This window comes from Myotis yumanensis, unplaced genomic scaffold, assembly GCF_028538775.1.
Source record: "Myotis yumanensis isolate MYYU_CA2020_CCGP unplaced genomic scaffold, mMyoYum1.0.hap1 SCAF_20, whole genome shotgun sequence".
In the NCBI taxonomy this organism is placed as follows: domain Eukaryota; kingdom Metazoa; phylum Chordata; class Mammalia; order Chiroptera; family Vespertilionidae; genus Myotis; species Myotis yumanensis.
In genome coordinates, this window is record NW_027223771.1 from 9937398 (window position 1) to 9953394 (window position 15997).

Here is a 15997-nt window from a genome sequence, read left to right on the forward strand (position 1 = left end):
CATAAAACCTGCCCCCATAGACTTCTCATTGAGGCGGGGAGTCAGACAGGAAACAGACAGCTTGTCCATAGAGCTAATGCTGAGGAGGGAAGTACGGCAGGAGAGGGGAGGGGCTGCCAGGGCCGTGGGGGCAGCTTTGAGCCCGAACAGAGGGCCCTCAACCAAGACAGTGACAGCTGAGCAAAGAGCAAATCTGTGTCTGTCTCAACTTAATCCATTACATTTTCAACTGCTTGGGAAACAATTTGTAAAAATACAAATGATATCAGAATCTAAAGTAGTAAATATATATACGTGTGTGTATATATGTGTATATGTACATATACACATATATACACATATATACATATATACACATATATACACATATATACATATATACACATATATACATATACATATATACACATATATACATATACATATATACACATATATACATATATATATATAGTACTTGTTTTCATCTGATGTTCATCTCAAACTAGTTCTAAATCTGCTCTATTACATTCAACACACATTCAAATGTAAGTGAAAATAAATTTAACACATTTCACATATATTTTAACACAAATTCTGTAAATGCTACACAAATATCTTACAATGCTTATTTGAGATAAAATGTTGGACTTAAGTAAATTTTTTTCTCTAAATAATTGTGAAGGGAATTAATATATATTAGATTTTAGCTTATAAAATGGTTCTGCAAGGTCCCTGTGTTTTAGATAAATAATAATCACTAGAAAATGATATTAAAGGTAGGAGCTGGTAGTTTCTGAAATTTTGTATATTCTACATTTTCCATGTGAAAGTAAAATTAGCAGACTTTAAAATTTAGCTGCAGAATACGTAAGAGCTTTAATAGTTGTGTTTTAAAAACATGTCCATAATCTGTTTAAGACAGTAAATGTGACTGAAGTGTTCAGTTTGTTAGATATAAAGTAAAATTGTCGTTTCCGTAGTAGCAGCAACCTAGCCCTGTGATAGTCGAGCAGAATCTGAGCGTCATCACTGTTTAACTTAAAGTTACAGGAACACGGAATGCGTAGCATCAGTTTCTTCAGCTTTGATATTTGGGCTCCAAAATATTCGTGCAAAAATCGTTGTCTCTGAATTCAGCAGCTTTAAAGCCGCCCTCAGTGAGGTTCTCTGCTTGTGGTTTTGGTATAAAAACGCTTTTCTCATCTTGCACAGGACTTTGCACAGAATCACGGTCAGGCAGCTAACCAGTCGTACCAGCCCAAAGGTATGTCTCTCAAGATTGAATGTCGTGTTTGTTAGCTGAACAGACATGTTTCTTACTCCACCTTTCGGAACCCTTGGAGAAATTATTGCTTACTTTGCCTAAAATATTTGAGATTCAGATACCAAGTGTATTTCAGTCAATGAAAAAATCAATTTTGTCATCAGCATGAATGTATCGGAATATACAGAGCCCTGGCCAGTGTGGCTCGGTTGGTTGGAGCGCCATCCCGTGTGCCAGAAGGTGGCTGGTTCATTCCCATCAGGGCACATACCCAGGCTGCAGGTTTGATCCCCAGTCAGAGCACATGCAGGGGGCAGCCAGTCAATGTTTCTCTCTCTCCCTCTTTTTTCCAATCTCTCTAAAACTCAATAAAAAAAAAAAAGAATATACAGAGAAGTCTGTGGAGTAAAAGAAAAGCACAAAAATATCTTTGTGAAATTTATACCCACCTCATGCAAGATAGAATAAATGGTGAATAATTACTAAATTAGTAATACAGGAGACAATCAGATCATTAATATTGGCCTATGTTACTCACATAAATACTGAAATCACATAGGTTTGGTCCCCTATACATGTTCAGAATAAAATTATCAGTGATAGTAACCCATATTGGCCCCAAATTCAAGTACTTGAATTTTTTTAATTGAAATAAGAAACGTAAAGTTGTTCTCCTTGGAGAAAAGGCCGTCAGATTACAAGGTTTTCCCTATATTTTCCTGCTGAGGAGTTTCCTGAGATCAAACGAGATGTAGGGTTTGAAAGAGCATGTTTACTGTTTACAACATTCTGCTGCCTAGACAGTAACTGAGGCGCAGGTGGCTCTGTGACTGTCGAGAAGCAAGCGTCTCTGATTGAGACCCTAGTTCTCCCGTTAGTTTGATAGCCTTCAAAGTGGCCAGTCAGGGGCCCCTCCAGCAGGACCCCCTGGGCGCCCACTGAGTCGTCCTTACTGGGGGGCAGGCGGCAGTGGGGGGGTCATCTTGGATTGTTACACACACACACACACACACACACGGCGAGTGTTGAAAAGTACAAAGACTGCCGAAACCGGTGTGGCTCAGTGGATGGAGCGTCGGCCTGCGGACTGAAGGGTCCCAGGTTCAATTCCGGTCAAGGGCATGTACCTTGGTTGCGGGCACATCCCCAGTAGGGGGCGTGCAGGAGGCAGCTGATCGATGTTTCTCTCTCATTGATGTTTCTAACTATCTCTCTCCCTTCCTCTCTGTAAAAAGTCAATAAAATATATTTAAAAAAAAAAAAGAAAAGTACAAAGATGAAAATATAAGCTTGTAACAATATCATGAAAAACGTCATGTTTTAGTGACGCAGATGAGTGAACAGAAAGCTGTGCCCCTTTTAGAAATTACAGTCAGCATCGCAGTTGGTCCCATTTGTCTAAGCAGACGTGCAAGTTCAGTTCTGCCCTGACTCAGTTACAGCCTGAAGAGAAAAGCTATGGGGGCTCCTCGGGGAAAGTCAGCATCGTTTGTTACTGTTTCTGACAAGAGAACGTTTAAGTTTGTGAAGATGTGAAAATGCCACAGGAACCCAGTGCCTGCGTTGGTACCTGGACAGCAGTTTCTCTGCCAGTGAGCGGTGCAGAGGCCCCGCCTGACTGAGGATGAGTCACCATTGGCGCGTGTCGCAGGCAGAGTCCCAGGAGCTGCCCGTCTGTCTGCCTGGAGGGCTGAGGCCTGTGGACTCTCCACCTCCTTCTTCCCCGGGACCATCTTCTCGGACTCCCACGCTTTCCCCACTCGGTGCTTTAATCCGCACAACAGTGAGCAAACGAGAACCTCTCGGCTTTGCTCAGTCACCGCTCTCTGTGGTGACACCCCACCAAGTTGTCCCTGGAGACCTGTTTCCTTCAGGGGAGCTTCTGTTGTCCCCATAAAACACTGCAGGTCATTGGAGTTGGTTGCCCATGTGCACCCCTAAGTGTGAGCAGCCCTGCAGCACCCACCTGGGCCGGGTGCTCGCTGCTCGGCGCCCCCGCTGTGCGAGTGGCTTCTGTGCTCACACCCCTGCTGTCCCCTGCGGTTCCATAGGTGACTGTCACTCAAAGTTTTCAACCAAATAGAGGGTTTTAGAAAATATGTCAAGTTTACATACATATTTACCCTTTCAAGTCTAAGGACAGATTATGATTGTCGTTTTATTTCGTTACTATACTTATTTTACCCTCTTTTCCTACTCTGGAATCCAAAAGAAATTTTTTTTTTTTTTTTTTAAATATATTTTATTGATTTTTCACAGAGAGGAAGGGAGAGAGATAGAGAGCTAGAAACATCGATGAGAGAGAAACATCGATCAGCTGCCTCCTGCACACCTCCCACTGGGGATGTGCCCGCAACCCAGGCACATGCCCTTGACCGGAATCGAACCTGGGACCTCTCAGTCCGCAGGCCGACGCTCTATCCACCGAGCCAAACCGGTCTGGCCCAAAAGAAATTTTTTCACAATGTTTTACATAGGGGTTAATGTCTAAATACATTAAAAGCATAAAATAGATTGTGACTCAAATATATTGTATATTTTATACTATAGGTAGATCAATTACCTTGTTTGCATAAATTGTGTCATAGTTTATCTGAAGTTTATGTCTCCATTTTGTACTCAGATATCAAAATAATTTCAATTTCTTAAACTTCAAAGAATTTAACTTTTACTTTTCATTCTTTTCCATTTTTCTCTCAGGAAAATGCCTTGGATCCCAAGACTATCTTGAGCTGGCTAACAGATTTCCTCAGCAGGCCTGGGAGGAAGCTCGACAGTTTTTCTTAAAAAAATAAAAATAAAAAATGTTTTGGTTGGTTCTATATTTGAGCACCCTCATTAGTAATTTAAATTGTTCAAACAAACGTTCTAACTGTTCCTTAAGAAACTCTTTTCCACATGTTTATACCCCCCCCCCCGTATGTAGATATGGTATATACTTTGAACTATTTATAATGGCTGTAGATACGTCATGTTCTACTTGCTAACTCTGTAAGTTGAGTTTATTTCATTTATGCAGAATAGTTTGCATTTTGGTAACTTCCATCTTATTTACTTTGCATTTGTAATATGGGTGAAATTAGGCACAAAATTAGCAAGTCTGTTTACTTCTTGTAATAAAATAACTTATTCTGTTTGTCATGGTGACTTTTCTTAAGAGAATTCAAACTTGAAAGGAAACGCTCACTCCGGCTCTTGCAGCATCTTGGTCCAGACTCGCAGTTAAGTTCACCCGCCGAACCGCCCTCTCTCGGGCCTGGAGCGCATTCTAGTGACACGCACGATCCGGGCCACGGGGGTGAATGAGCGCGTGGCTCACCGCCCCCCGAGCTTCCCTCGGACCAGACCGAGCACAGCCTCCCGGGATGCGAACCGAATTGTTCTCGTTCTCCGGGGTGAAGTCCAGATCCGGGGGCGGCGCCGCGCACAGGGAACGCGGGCGCTGACCTGGCCGCCATCCCGGCCCCGCACCTGAGGCCGCGCCGCGGAGCCATCGCTTCTGTCGGATGAGGATCAGCGTGACCAGCACCAAGGATCCGGTCGGGAAATGGTTCCGAATAGGGATCAGACCCAAGACTCGGGTGGGGGCCTGAGCAGGAGAAGTTTCTTCGCTTTTTTAAGAGCAAACCCAGCTACTGAGTCCCTAGGCCGCCGGGCGCATGGTTTTTTACTGTTTTACAGAGAAAAGGTGAAGCTCCCGCTTCCAAACGAGCCAAAAGGCGACCCAGCCCCGTGCGCAAGTCCGCGGGCACCGAGCGAGCGGAGAAGTCGCTTTTCACTTGCAAATGCTCGTCTGGTCGGAAGTTTGCCGAAAGCCACAGTAACCGAGGCAGCGTGATCGCCCTCCCGGGAGCCGTCCACACCCCCCTGCCCGGCCGCCTGGGCGGGTCGGAGCCACCGGGACCTTCCCGGACGGTGCTCCCCCCTCCCCCGGGCGCTGGGACCCGACCCGGACCGGCCTCCCGCTGAGCCTGGGCCGCATCTCACCTCCCCGCCGCCCTCCCCTCCCAGGTGGCTGCAGACCCTCGGACCTCGGTGACCGGGGAAGGGGTCATCCCCACCCCCCGGCCTCCACTCCCCCTCTCCCGGCTCCCTCCCCCCACACGGGCCTCCTGTCTTCCTACCGAACTGCCCCCGCCCCCCCCGCCCCCCATTCCCGACCTGCCTGACCAGCAGGTGCCTCCCCAGGCCGCGCTCCCCTGGTGCCCCGGCCTTTCTGCCAGGACTGCTGAGGCCCCAACTTGCCTTTTAAGGTGGGGCACCCCCCCCCCCCCCCCCAGTCCTCATGCCCCTTCCTCTCCCATCGCCCCTCTGACTCCAGAGGCCGCCTCTCCAAGCACAGCCTCTGTCAACAAGGTGCTGGTCTAATTGCTGCGCGGTCCTCATTACCGCGCGGAATCCCTGTATCTGGAACAAAGTTTACCTTTACATCAATCAGACCCGCGTCTAAAAGCCTCTAATCTTCCTTGCATCAGCTTAATAAACTCTGAATTTCCTGCCTTTATCACAGCTTGATTGCAACGTCTCTGCAAATAGTTTATTATTCATTCACGGTGTCCTCTCCCCATCCTAGCGAGGACTTGCTTGTGTGGGAAACAGCCCACGAAATGTGTGGCGATGCCCCTCCTCCACGGAGCAGCAGAACCTTGTTTTCTTGAGAACTTTAGACAGTGTCTCACTTTAACCGTGTTTGCTGCTCTGAAAAATTTAGTCCATATTTTAATTTGAAAGGCTGATTTCTGTCCCACAATCCATTAAATGTTAACGTTTGTTGGGATACTGGCTCAGGGGCCGTGAATGTCCCGGAAGCGTGCAGTCCTGCCATACGTAGTGAAGTTTCTGGTGTAATAGCCACACTTTCCCAACTCTGGGAGCCCCTTCCCTGCCTGAATTTCAGAGAGCTATCCACATTATTAGATAAATACTCTGAGAATGTCTTATTCTAAAGCGAATCTAGTTAAATAACTAACTCCCATTTTACACCTATGGCCTCTTAACTAACTTTTTTACTACACAACTGGGTAAAAGTTGAATAAACAAAATACAACACTTGTAACTGTTACAGGCAATTTAATTTACAAGAAAATCCCTACTGTATTACAGGAGATGTTTAAAGATGACCTGGGAGCCATGAAAACATATTTATTAATGTAACTAACGAGCGGTAGAGATGACACCTCACCAGGGACCTTTGTAATAAAGCTTCGAAGTTAAACGTTCCCTGGAACCCACGTGGGAAACGTGTGCCTGCAGGAGAAGAGCTGCTGTTTTATACAGTAACAGGCAGAGGCCAGCAACCTGAGACAGTAACCACTTCCTTCATTTCCCAACACTCAAAAGAAACAGGCTCACATAAATATCAAAAGAGGAATTAGATTGTTTGATTATGGATGGCAAGGGAAGAATTGACTGCAACTAGATGTTTCCACTTGTAGCATTAAAATAACTGCAGTTTGTCAAAAGGAAAAATTCGGAGCTAATTCACAACCATTGATGAAATTCTTTATTCAAAAACCGATTTCCTTTTTTAAAAATGACCAAACCCAGTATTCTGGATAAATCAAAAGCTTTCTAAAGATTAAGTTGGAAGCTTAGCCACGTCTTCACTGGCCAGCCACAAGGCCAATGAAATGCCTGCATTTCAGTTTGGGAGGGAATGGCCCAAGTTGAGGGAGCGAAGCCTCAGAGAATAACCCCGACTGTGGGCACTGGGCACTGGGGAGGGAGAGCCGGTCCTCTTACCCTGGTCTCTCCCCTCATCTGTGAGTTCGCAGCGCCACTTGCTAAATCCCCTTTCCTTTCTGTGCTGGCACCGCCTTGGCGCTCAGGAGGCAGCAGAAAGGTGGCTCCATGTTCTCACCTCCTCGGCTTTCAGTAACCGCCGCCCGTCCCCCACCTTCCTTGGGGGAAGGGAGACACGGGGGGCGGGGGGGGCCTCAGCCCGGCTGGAACCCACGGCGGCCAGGCCCTCAGCAGCCCACGCCCTTTAGCAGAAGCACCCACTCCTGCCCCGCGACCACAGGGCCCCCCAGTTCTCCCCGCCGGACTCTGCGGGAGCCGAGAGGGCGGCCGTCCCCCGCGCAGGGGCGCTGCCGTCCTTCAAACCCACCCGGGCGAGAAGGGTTTGTGGCGGTCATTTCCCTCGAGGGACAGGGGAACGGACGCCCGGAGGTGCCTCCATGGCAGCGGCTGGGCCGGCGGCCCGCGTCCCCCGCGAGGCTGCAAAGGGTTAACCTTTCCGAGCGTAAAACCTGAGCCTGGTTCTGCGCGCTCGCCCGGGGCTGCGGGAGATTCGGTATCTCTCGCTGATTTCCTGCGACCTCTCAAGCCCGTTTTCAGGAAAACAAGGGGCCCGGTTTGAAATGTCACACCGAGTGACCCGGCCGTCCCCGCCCCGGCATTCGGGCCTGGAAAGAAAATAAACCGCGGACAGGCCAGACTGGTTCTGGGGGGCTCGCGGCCCCGGCTCCCGCGCTGTATCGCTTGCAGGTGATGCCGGCGCAGATAAGGGGCCGCCGCGCGCCCGGCCTCCGTCTAGACGGGAACTAATCACGGGCGGGACCCGCAGCGCCCGGCCCCGGGGGGCCCAGGCCGGCGGGAGGGCCCGGGGCGCCGGCCCACGAGGGGCGCCGGGGACCCCAGGCCCGAGTCCGCCCCACGCCGGCCGCCCCTCCCGCCGCGCACCCCGACCCCACCGGCCGCAGCCCCGCCCCGCGCACCCCGACCCCACCGGCCGCAGCCCCGCCCCGTGCGGCGCCCAATCCCCGCCCGGCCCGTCTGGCGCGGACACGCGGGGCGGCGGCGCACGAGGCGCGAGGACTGCGCGAGGCCCCGACCCCGCGGCGCCCGGCACACGGGAGCAGCTCGCGTCCGGTTATTATTTTTTTATTAAGTTGAAAATAGTCGTCCCACTACGAACGGACGGTTCTTACAATAAATAACAATAACTTACGTTCTGTTAGGCAAAGGCTCACACGCTCTGTCCTCCGTCGACGGATAATTTAAACGCGTTCAAGGTAAGTCCCGTTTCTGTTTTCCCCGGCGGCCATGCGCTTTGGGGGGCCGAGGTCTGCTCCTCGCGGCCTTCCGGCCTCTCCCCGCCGGAGCCCCTCGGGTTCCCCGCAGCCGCGGGGAGAGGACAGGGCAGGGCTGACGCTGGGCAACCCCCAAGTCTGGTTCCGAGAACACGCAGGTCCTCGGAGCGGGGCTCTCCGGCCCGGGAAGCCGGTGCGCCCTGGGCTCGCGGCCCTCCGGTCGCCTCTCTCCGAACCTTCTCTTTAAATAACAATAATGACAGTGACGGCGGCGGGGGCGCTGGGCTGGGCTGAGCGCGGGCGGGCGAGTCTCATGCAGGGAGCATGCGCGGGCCGGTCCGCGGGCCGGGCCCTCACGTCTCCACGGGGCTCGGCACCATGCTGTTGGGCGTGTCGGGGAGCTGCGAGGACAGGGAGGTCACGTCGCTGCCGGAGGAGTTGCCCAGGGAGCCGGACTCGGAGAAGGAGACCTGGAGGCCGCAGGGAGGAGCGTGAAGGCGCGTCTGGTCCGGGCTCTGAGTCGGATGCCCCCTGGGGACGCGCCTCTGGCCGGGAGCGAGCCCTGCAGACACTTCGGCCGGGTCCCCCAGGCGCTAGCTAATCCCTCTGCTACGCGCGCCTTAATCCGGGGAGACCCGGCTTAGAGCGAATTACCCGCCCCAACACCGAACCCCCCCCCCGCTCCCGCTGTCCTCCCAGTTGGTCCCCCACGAAAGGCCCCCCTCCCTGGCTAAACGGCCAAATCCCCGCCTCAGAGGCCTCACCAGCTGCTGGAAGGCGGGCTGGTCCAGGTCACTCTGCAGCGCGAACTCGCTGAGCGTTTTCCACGGCGGCTGGTAGGTCTGCACCTCGACCGCGCTGCCCTGCAGGGCGCTCTCGTGGCGGATGGGGCTGCCCGCCACCAGCGGCGTCCCGGTCAGTCCCTGCAGGCTCTTGGGGACAAGTAGAGGGTGAGCCGGGCGCGCGAGTCAGGTCTCGCTCACGCGCGTTTCCCTCCACCTTGGAGACGGGGCCGACCGCACCCGGGTGAGCCCTCCTTCCCCAGAGAGACCACCCGGGGGCCTCAACCCCGCAAACCGGGCGCCGCAGCCCTGCCTCAGGGCTGGGAGCCCCAGGGCCAGGGGACCCCAAGCCTGAGTCCCCTTCCTCGCCAGGAACGCAGGACACGACCGGCCAGACTTGGGCTCCAGGAACCCCAACTCAGATCTGCCTTTGGGGCACGGAGACCCCAGCTCAGACGCAATAATTAGGGAGCCCAGAACCCCAGGAAAGCCTTACTCTGCAGGCCCAGGCACAGGCCCACTCTCCCGGCTCCCCAGGGCCCGCCCGGAGGAGGGTGCAGGACGCGGACCTCCCGCCGCCGGGCCCGGCCTCACCGTCTTGTCGCCGAGCTGCTGCTGCTGCAGCTGCTTCATGAGCAGCGACTTCTTCTTGTCCTTGCAGCGCTTGTTCTGGAACCAGACGCGGATGACCCGCGGGCTCAGGCCGGTCATCTCCACCAGCTGCTCCTTCATGAGCGCGTCGGGCCGCGGGTTGGCGGCGTAGCAGGTCCGCAGGGTGTGCAGCTGCTTCTCGTTGAGCACCGTCCGCACGCGGGTCGTCTTCTCCGCCGGCTTGTGCGCGTGCGGGCGCAGCGCGGGCTGCCGGCCCGACCCGGGCTCTGCTCCGACCCGGCGCGCGGTGGGGGGGGGGGGGGGGGCAAAGGGCGCGGTGAGCGACGGCCCCCGCCCCAGGTGCGCCCCGCAGCCACCGCCCGCCCCCGCCCCGTCGGGCCCTCCCCCGCGGACTTCGTTTCTCTTTTATTCGTTGATTTCGTTGTGCCGTTCGCCTCCCTTTCTCTCTCTTCGCCACACTCGGAGGGCGGTGCGCACGGCCGCCCCTTCCCGAGCCCCAGTCCCTCCGCGCGCAGCGACCTGCCGGAGTGCGGGAGTGATCCCGATCGCGCCTCCTGCACTTACTGGACCCAGGAGGCCCGCAAGGAGGCCCGTGTGACCTGAACGGGAGACGGAATCGCCTCCGGAAAAAGCCCATGTTTCGGAGACAGAGGAAGGAGGCTCCCACGGCCTCTGGAGCGGGGGGGGGGGGGGGGGGGGACCCCACAGGGGGGGGGGGACCCCCCAGCGCCTAGCTACTCGAATCTGGGGGCTCATCTTCCGGGCCTCGGGCCCCTCCAGCCCCACCCCCTGTTTCAGGGGGGTCACTCGGCCCAGGCTGTGCACACCGGCCTGGGTACTGCTCCTCCCTCACGGCTCCAGGGTTCCCGGCCCAGCGGCTGCCAGCCTGGCCCTCTCCCGGCCTCGCCTTCTCTCCACCCGGGAAAACAGGCCCCGATTCCCGCGGCCCCGCGACAAACAAAGGGGAGATCCGAGCGCGCAGTTCCCGGAACCGGCTTCATCCTGCCTCACTCGCGCGTCCCCACGGGGTCCGCACTGATTCCGTGAAACCCCGCCACCCCGCCAGGGGTTCTGGATAAATATTTACAAGCAGCCGGCCCAGCCCGGTTTGCTCGTTCTATAGGGGAAGAAGCGGAGGGCCAGAGGTGAGGGTGGTGCTAGGGGGGTATTGGGGGCCTCACGGCACCGCGGAGGCCAGGAATGGCGCTCGGGTCTGCGCCCCCCCACCCCCACCCCGCACACGGACTCTGACCGCCAGGCACACGGGCCCTGACCGCGCACTCAGCCCCGCAGAACCCATAGCGTCCCCCGCGGGAGCGTGCCCCTTCCCTCCCCGCCGGTGAGCATTTGGCTAAGTTGTTCCCCAAACTGGGCCTCAAAACACGACACGGACACCCCTCTTCCTTGGCGGTTGGGCCTCAGAGCCACCTGAGCCAGGCCCGCGCTCCTCCTCCACCCCCGGCCGCTGTCACCCCTGCTCCTGCTCCTGCAGCCGCGTCCCCTGTGTCCTGGTCACGGGGGACACAATTCTCCGCAGTCCGCCCCGCACGCACGCACACACCACACCGTCCTGGCTCCCGACCCCGAGACAGACGGTTTCCCCGCACACACACCGTCCTGGCTCCCGGAGACCCGCAGACAGACGGTTTCCCCGCACACACACCGTCCTGGCTCCGGGAGACCCGCAGACAGACGGTTTCCCTGCGCACACACACACCGGCCCGCGGCCGTAGCTCGCAGTCCCGCAGACACAGAAACACACCAGCGACCGCTTTCCGCCCCAGCCGCCAGCCCTGCGCACGGCCTCGCGCGCGCGGATGCGCTCACCTGGCAGATGCAGGCCCCGCGCGGGGAGCCGGCCGGGGCTCCGCGGGCTGCCGGCCCCCGCGCGCTCCAGCAGGAGCCCGTGGTCGGCCCGGCACAGCAGCTCGTGTTCCCGCAGCGAGAACTCGTCGCCGGGCAGCAGCTGGCGGCTGCACACGGAGCAGCGGAAGCACTCGATGTGGTAGACGCTGTCCCGCGCGCGCATCACCAGGTCGCTGCTGCTGAAGCCCACGCGGCACTGGGCGCACTTGACGCCGAAGAGCCTGCGGGCGGGCACGGGGCGCGCGGTCAGCGTGGGGGGCCCGGGGCCCGCGCCCGCCGGGAGGGGTGGCCGGACCTCACCTGGCGTAGTCGCGCTTGCAGTAGGTCTTCCCGTCTCTCACGAAGCACGTGCACGTCTCGTCCAGGTACTGGCTGCACTCGGCGCACTTGAGGCAGGCGGCGTGCCACTCCAGGTCGGGGGACACGCGCAGGATGAACGGGTCGTGGATCTGGCTCCCGCAGCCCACGCACGTGGCCGTGCCTGGCTTCTCTGCCGGGAAGGACAGCCGTCAGGCCCGGCTGCAGACCCGCCGCGACCCGGGGCGCCCGCCCGGCCCGCGGGCTCTCGGGCAAGGAAGCGGACTTCCTACAGGTTCCGGGCGATTGGAAACTCAAAAACAAAAACGGAATTTGTAAAGGCGTTTTGCCTCCGCCCCTCGCCCCAAATTTTTTTTAAAAAAGCATCCATTCGGACCGTCGCTTGACCGACGCGCATTGCAGCCACAGCTAAGGTCGTGGATGCAGCGAAAGTAATTGGGCCCTTGGGCTCTGCGGACCCACCGCGTCCACAGGAGGGGACCCGGCCCCTCCCACGGCAGCCCCGCCGCGCACCGGCTTCAGCCCGGCTCCCCGCGCCCTCAAGGACGCCGTTCGGAGGCCAGAGGAACCGTCCGCAACCGCCAGTCCCCGCGACCGGCAAGCGCGCCGGAGCCCACAGCCCTGAGTCCCCCCCGAATGGTCCCAGCAGGTCCCGCAGCCCGAGGCCGCCCGCGAGCGGCAGAAAGGGCTCGAAGACTATGAATTACAGCTGCGGGATCCCAGCTGGAGGTCGCGCTGCGGGGGGAGAGGCGTGCCTTTTGCTCTTGGCCGCCCCGGGTCCTGTCAAACACGAGCCACTTGTGGAACCCGCCGGCAGCGCATCCTCCTGCCGCAGGGACAGCGCGCACCGCCCACGCCCACGCCCACGCCCCGGGGACACTCACTCTGGGCCGGATCCCCCATCGCACCCGGGGCCGGACACCGCAGCAGGAGATCCACCATCCAGGCGGCGGCGGCGGGCGCCCCGAGCGCGCCGGGCGGAGGACCGGGGTCGCGCGCCCCGCCGGCTCTTGGCGAACTAACTCGGGCCCCGCGGACTGGCAGGACCGACCACACCGGCCCGCACGCAGCATGACGTCAGCACGCCGTCGCCGGGCCGGGCGGGGCGGGACCTGCGGCGTCACCAGGCTCCCCAGGACCCGGGTGCTGGGGGGAGGCGATGGGGACCCGCAGCCGGTGGGCGGGCGCGCCGGGTGGGAGGCGGGGGCGACGCGGGATTGGCTGCAGGGAGAGGGGCCCCCCTGATTGGCCGGAGTGAACAATGGGGCGCAGCCCCCTCCCCGAAATGGGCCGGGAGCCTCCGGGCTGCTGCCGGGCGTCTGGGCTGGACCGACCCCCGGTCCCCGCGGCCCCCACGGCTCTGCGCGGCCGCCGGGACTTTGGGGGTGGCCCGAACACGGAGGTGGATACCGACCGGGGAGTGGAGGGTATTGAAATGCTTTTAAAGGCTCCCGTTCGTAAATTAAAATTAAAATTTAAAATTCACTCTTTGGGGATCAGAGCTGGGGAGGGCGGGTCTGTTTGGACCGGATCATCACCATCCAGCGGCCACCCCGCTCCTCCCTGCGCCTTTGTTCTCTGGGTCCCGGCTGGAAGGAGAGGTCGGGGACCCCGGTTCGGTTCGAGTAAACTGTTCTCAGACGCCCCGCCCTGCGCCCAGAAAACTTCTCCGAGTCGGAGCCCCGGGTGGGGAGCGCGGCAGCGCAGAATCCACGAGGAGCCCCGGGATCCGGACTCGAACCTGGACTCGCACGAGTGGGCGGAGGGGGTTGTATTTTAACTCCGATCTCCCCACCCCCCCCCCCACCCCCCATCCTTCCTCCCCGCACTCCCCTCGGTACCCACTCAGTCTGGAAACCAGGCCGGGGCCGGAGGAGCTTCCCACCTCCAGAATTAACGATTTTTGTAAACTCTTAACGTTTCATTTCACAGCCCAACTTGAAAGCAAATAAGACACGATCGCGGCTGGGAAATGGGCCGACTGTGCGGCGGCTGGTCCGGGCGTTTATTCCTTTCAGAGAAATCGCCGTGGGTTTGGGTGGAAAGGATTCGGGATGGGCCCGTGAATTACAAAGACCGGCCCGCGGTGTGGCGGCGGCCGTGGCTGGCCCGGGAGCGGGGTGCGCGGGGTGCAGAGGAGCCGGTGCGCGCGGGGCTGGGCGCGGTCTCCGCCGGATCCCGGACCCGCCCAGGTCTCCGCAGGCCCCTCGGCCCTGGCCCTCCTGCTGGAAACCCGGGCTGCTTGGCCTCAGGCTCTGGGCTGCGCGCCCGGAATGGCTGCAGCCGAGGACGCGGGGGAAAGCGTGGCGGGGAGCCGGCCAGGCCTCTGCGCCCCGAGCGCCCACCCGCCTGCGCTGTGTCGGGGCCTCCCTTCCGCCGGGGGTGGGGGGTCGGGGTGGGAGGCCAGTGGTCGCTCCGGCTTCTGACCGCCGCCCTCGCCTCTGGACGCCTCTGTGTCCTCGCGGGTCCCGTTTCTCCGCATCGCGTCCCCGCGGTGCCAACAGGCCGCTCCTGGCGCCTCTGGCCACTGGCGCTCTCCCGACTGTGTCGCTGCAGGTCGGGGTGGGGAGAACGCGGCCTCTGAATGGATTTGTCTGTAAAACGAACAGACAGACAAACAGACAGAGGGGTTGAGCCAGGGGCGGGCATCTGTGCGTTGGCTGCGCGGCCGGTGACCGCGGGCATCTAATGCTACTTTTCTGTCCCTCAGTCTCCCCATCTGTAAAATGGGTAGATGAATAGCTCCCCCTACGGCTGTGAGGATTAAATCAGTCTCCGGACGAGGCTTAGGACAATCCCTGGCGCCCAGGAAGCTCGCGATCCGTGTTAACTCTGATGGATTTCATCGTGGCTGTGTCTCCGTGTTGGGAGCCTCCGGTGGGGTGCCCGGGTGGGGTGCACGGTCCCAGGGCGCGGGGCTGGCGCCCAGGAAGCTCCCGTGGGCTCCCACTGCGCATGCACACACAGGCGCACCTTCCAGTTGTTCCCCACCCAGGAGACCTTTCCCTGCACCGAGATGTTTTGTCTCCTGTTTTTCCTAGATCGCGTGTGTGGGAGGAACGCTGGGCCTAACTGAGCGTCAGCAGCCTAACATCAGACGTGGTTGTCCTTACCCTCAACAATCCTAGGAAGGAGTTACTGTTGTTAAAATTACCGCTATTTCGGTGGCTGAGCCTCAACCTGTGAACCAGGAGGTCACGGATCGATTCCCGGTCACGGCACAGGCCCGGATTACAGGCTCCATCCCTAGTAGGGGGCGTGCAGGAGGCAGCCGATCCAGGATTCTCTCTCATCATTGATCGCTCTCTCTCTCCCTCTCCCTCTTCCTTCCTCTCTGAAATCAATTTTAAAAAATTATCCCTATTTCACAGATGGGGAAACGGAGGCTTGCAGTTAAGGAGATTGTCAGAGGTTGCACAGCTAGTGGGTTTGACCCAGGCTCTCTGCCTGCAGAGCTGCTTACGGAGCCCTCACACCCCCTTGCTCCCGGGACACACACAGGGATCCCTCCAGGGGCACAGGGCCCACCCCACCCCCAAAGGAAGCTGCTGCATTGATCCTCACCCCGAGTGTCAGAGAGGCAAGGGGCCCAGGGACCTGTCCCAGCATGGAGGCGACAGACAGCGATGTCACTGAAGGCCAGGTCTCCTGCCCAGACCAGGGCTCTTCCCGCTGAGCCCTGGGGATGGGAGGGCCAGGCCTCCCCTCTGGCTCCTGCCTCCAGCCTCCTCCCACCTCCCGCCCACAGGCCTCCACTTTTCTCCAGAGGCAGTGAGATGTCGTGTTGAACAGGCCATGAAGGGCCTGGGCTTCACACCACCACCTGCCAGAGGCTTTGACGTGGGCGTGTGTTTGGGGAGTGGGAGGGGACGTACCATGTTTCAGAGACGCAGCTGAGGCCTGGGAAGAGGAAGAAAGTTGGCACATCAGGGTCAGCCTCCAGGCCTCCTGATAGCCAAGCCCCTGCTCTCTCCATGGCACTCTTGCCCCCCCCCCCCCCCCCAACGCCTCTGAGCAAATGGGTCCCAGTGCACTGCTGGGCCCCTCTCCCTCCTTCCTGGGCCACAGGGGCACTGAGCACTTGTTTCAGGCCGGGCCCTGGGCTAGGCCATCACAGACAGTGTGATTTATGTTTTTAA

The 15997-nt window shown here is 58.3% G+C and overlaps 2 protein-coding genes across 4 annotated transcripts in view; one reads left to right on the top strand and one right to left on the bottom strand.

Annotated features, from left to right (window-relative positions):
- Positions 1 to 4385, top strand: part of SCAPER (S-phase cyclin A associated protein in the ER) — a 166046-nt gene extending 161661 nt beyond the window's left edge. For all 3 annotated transcript variants that reach the window (XM_070400670.1, XM_070400669.1, XM_070400671.1), the window contains exons 31-32: positions 1195 to 1246; positions 3947 to 4385. In XM_070400670.1, coding sequence (XP_070256771.1) covers positions 1195 to 1246; positions 3947 to 4041 — 147 coding nt within the window. In that variant the 3' untranslated portion in view covers positions 4042 to 4385. The remainder of the gene's footprint in view (positions 1 to 1194; positions 1247 to 3946) is intronic.
- A 4248-nt stretch (positions 4386 to 8633) lies between these two features.
- On the bottom strand, positions 8634 to 12800 carry ISL2 (ISL LIM homeobox 2). Its single transcript, XM_070400622.1, has 6 exons — positions 12743 to 12800; positions 11841 to 12030; positions 11502 to 11761; positions 9657 to 9940; positions 9045 to 9212; positions 8634 to 8750 (listed from the first exon to the last, which is right to left on the bottom strand). The coding sequence occupies exons 1-6, from the start codon at positions 12798 to 12800 to the stop codon at positions 8634 to 8636; spliced, it is 1077 nt and encodes a 358-aa protein (XP_070256723.1).
- Between the last annotated feature and the right edge of the window lie 3197 nt (positions 12801 to 15997).

Excerpts from the sequence above, each read along its gene's own strand:
- ISL2 (XM_070400622.1), bottom strand. The coding sequence starts at position 12,800 with ATGGTGGATCTCCTGCTGCGGTGTCCGGCCCCGGGTGCGATGGGGGAT. Across the intron at positions 9,941-11,501 it reads GCGGGGCCTGCATCTGCCAG|AGCCCGGGTCGGGCCGGCAG; the intron begins GTGAGCGCATCC and ends GGGTCGGAGCAG. Across the intron at positions 9,213-9,656 it reads AGCAGCTCGGCGACAAGACG|AGCCTGCAGGGACTGACCGG; the intron begins GTGAGGCCGGGC and ends CTTGTCCCCAAG.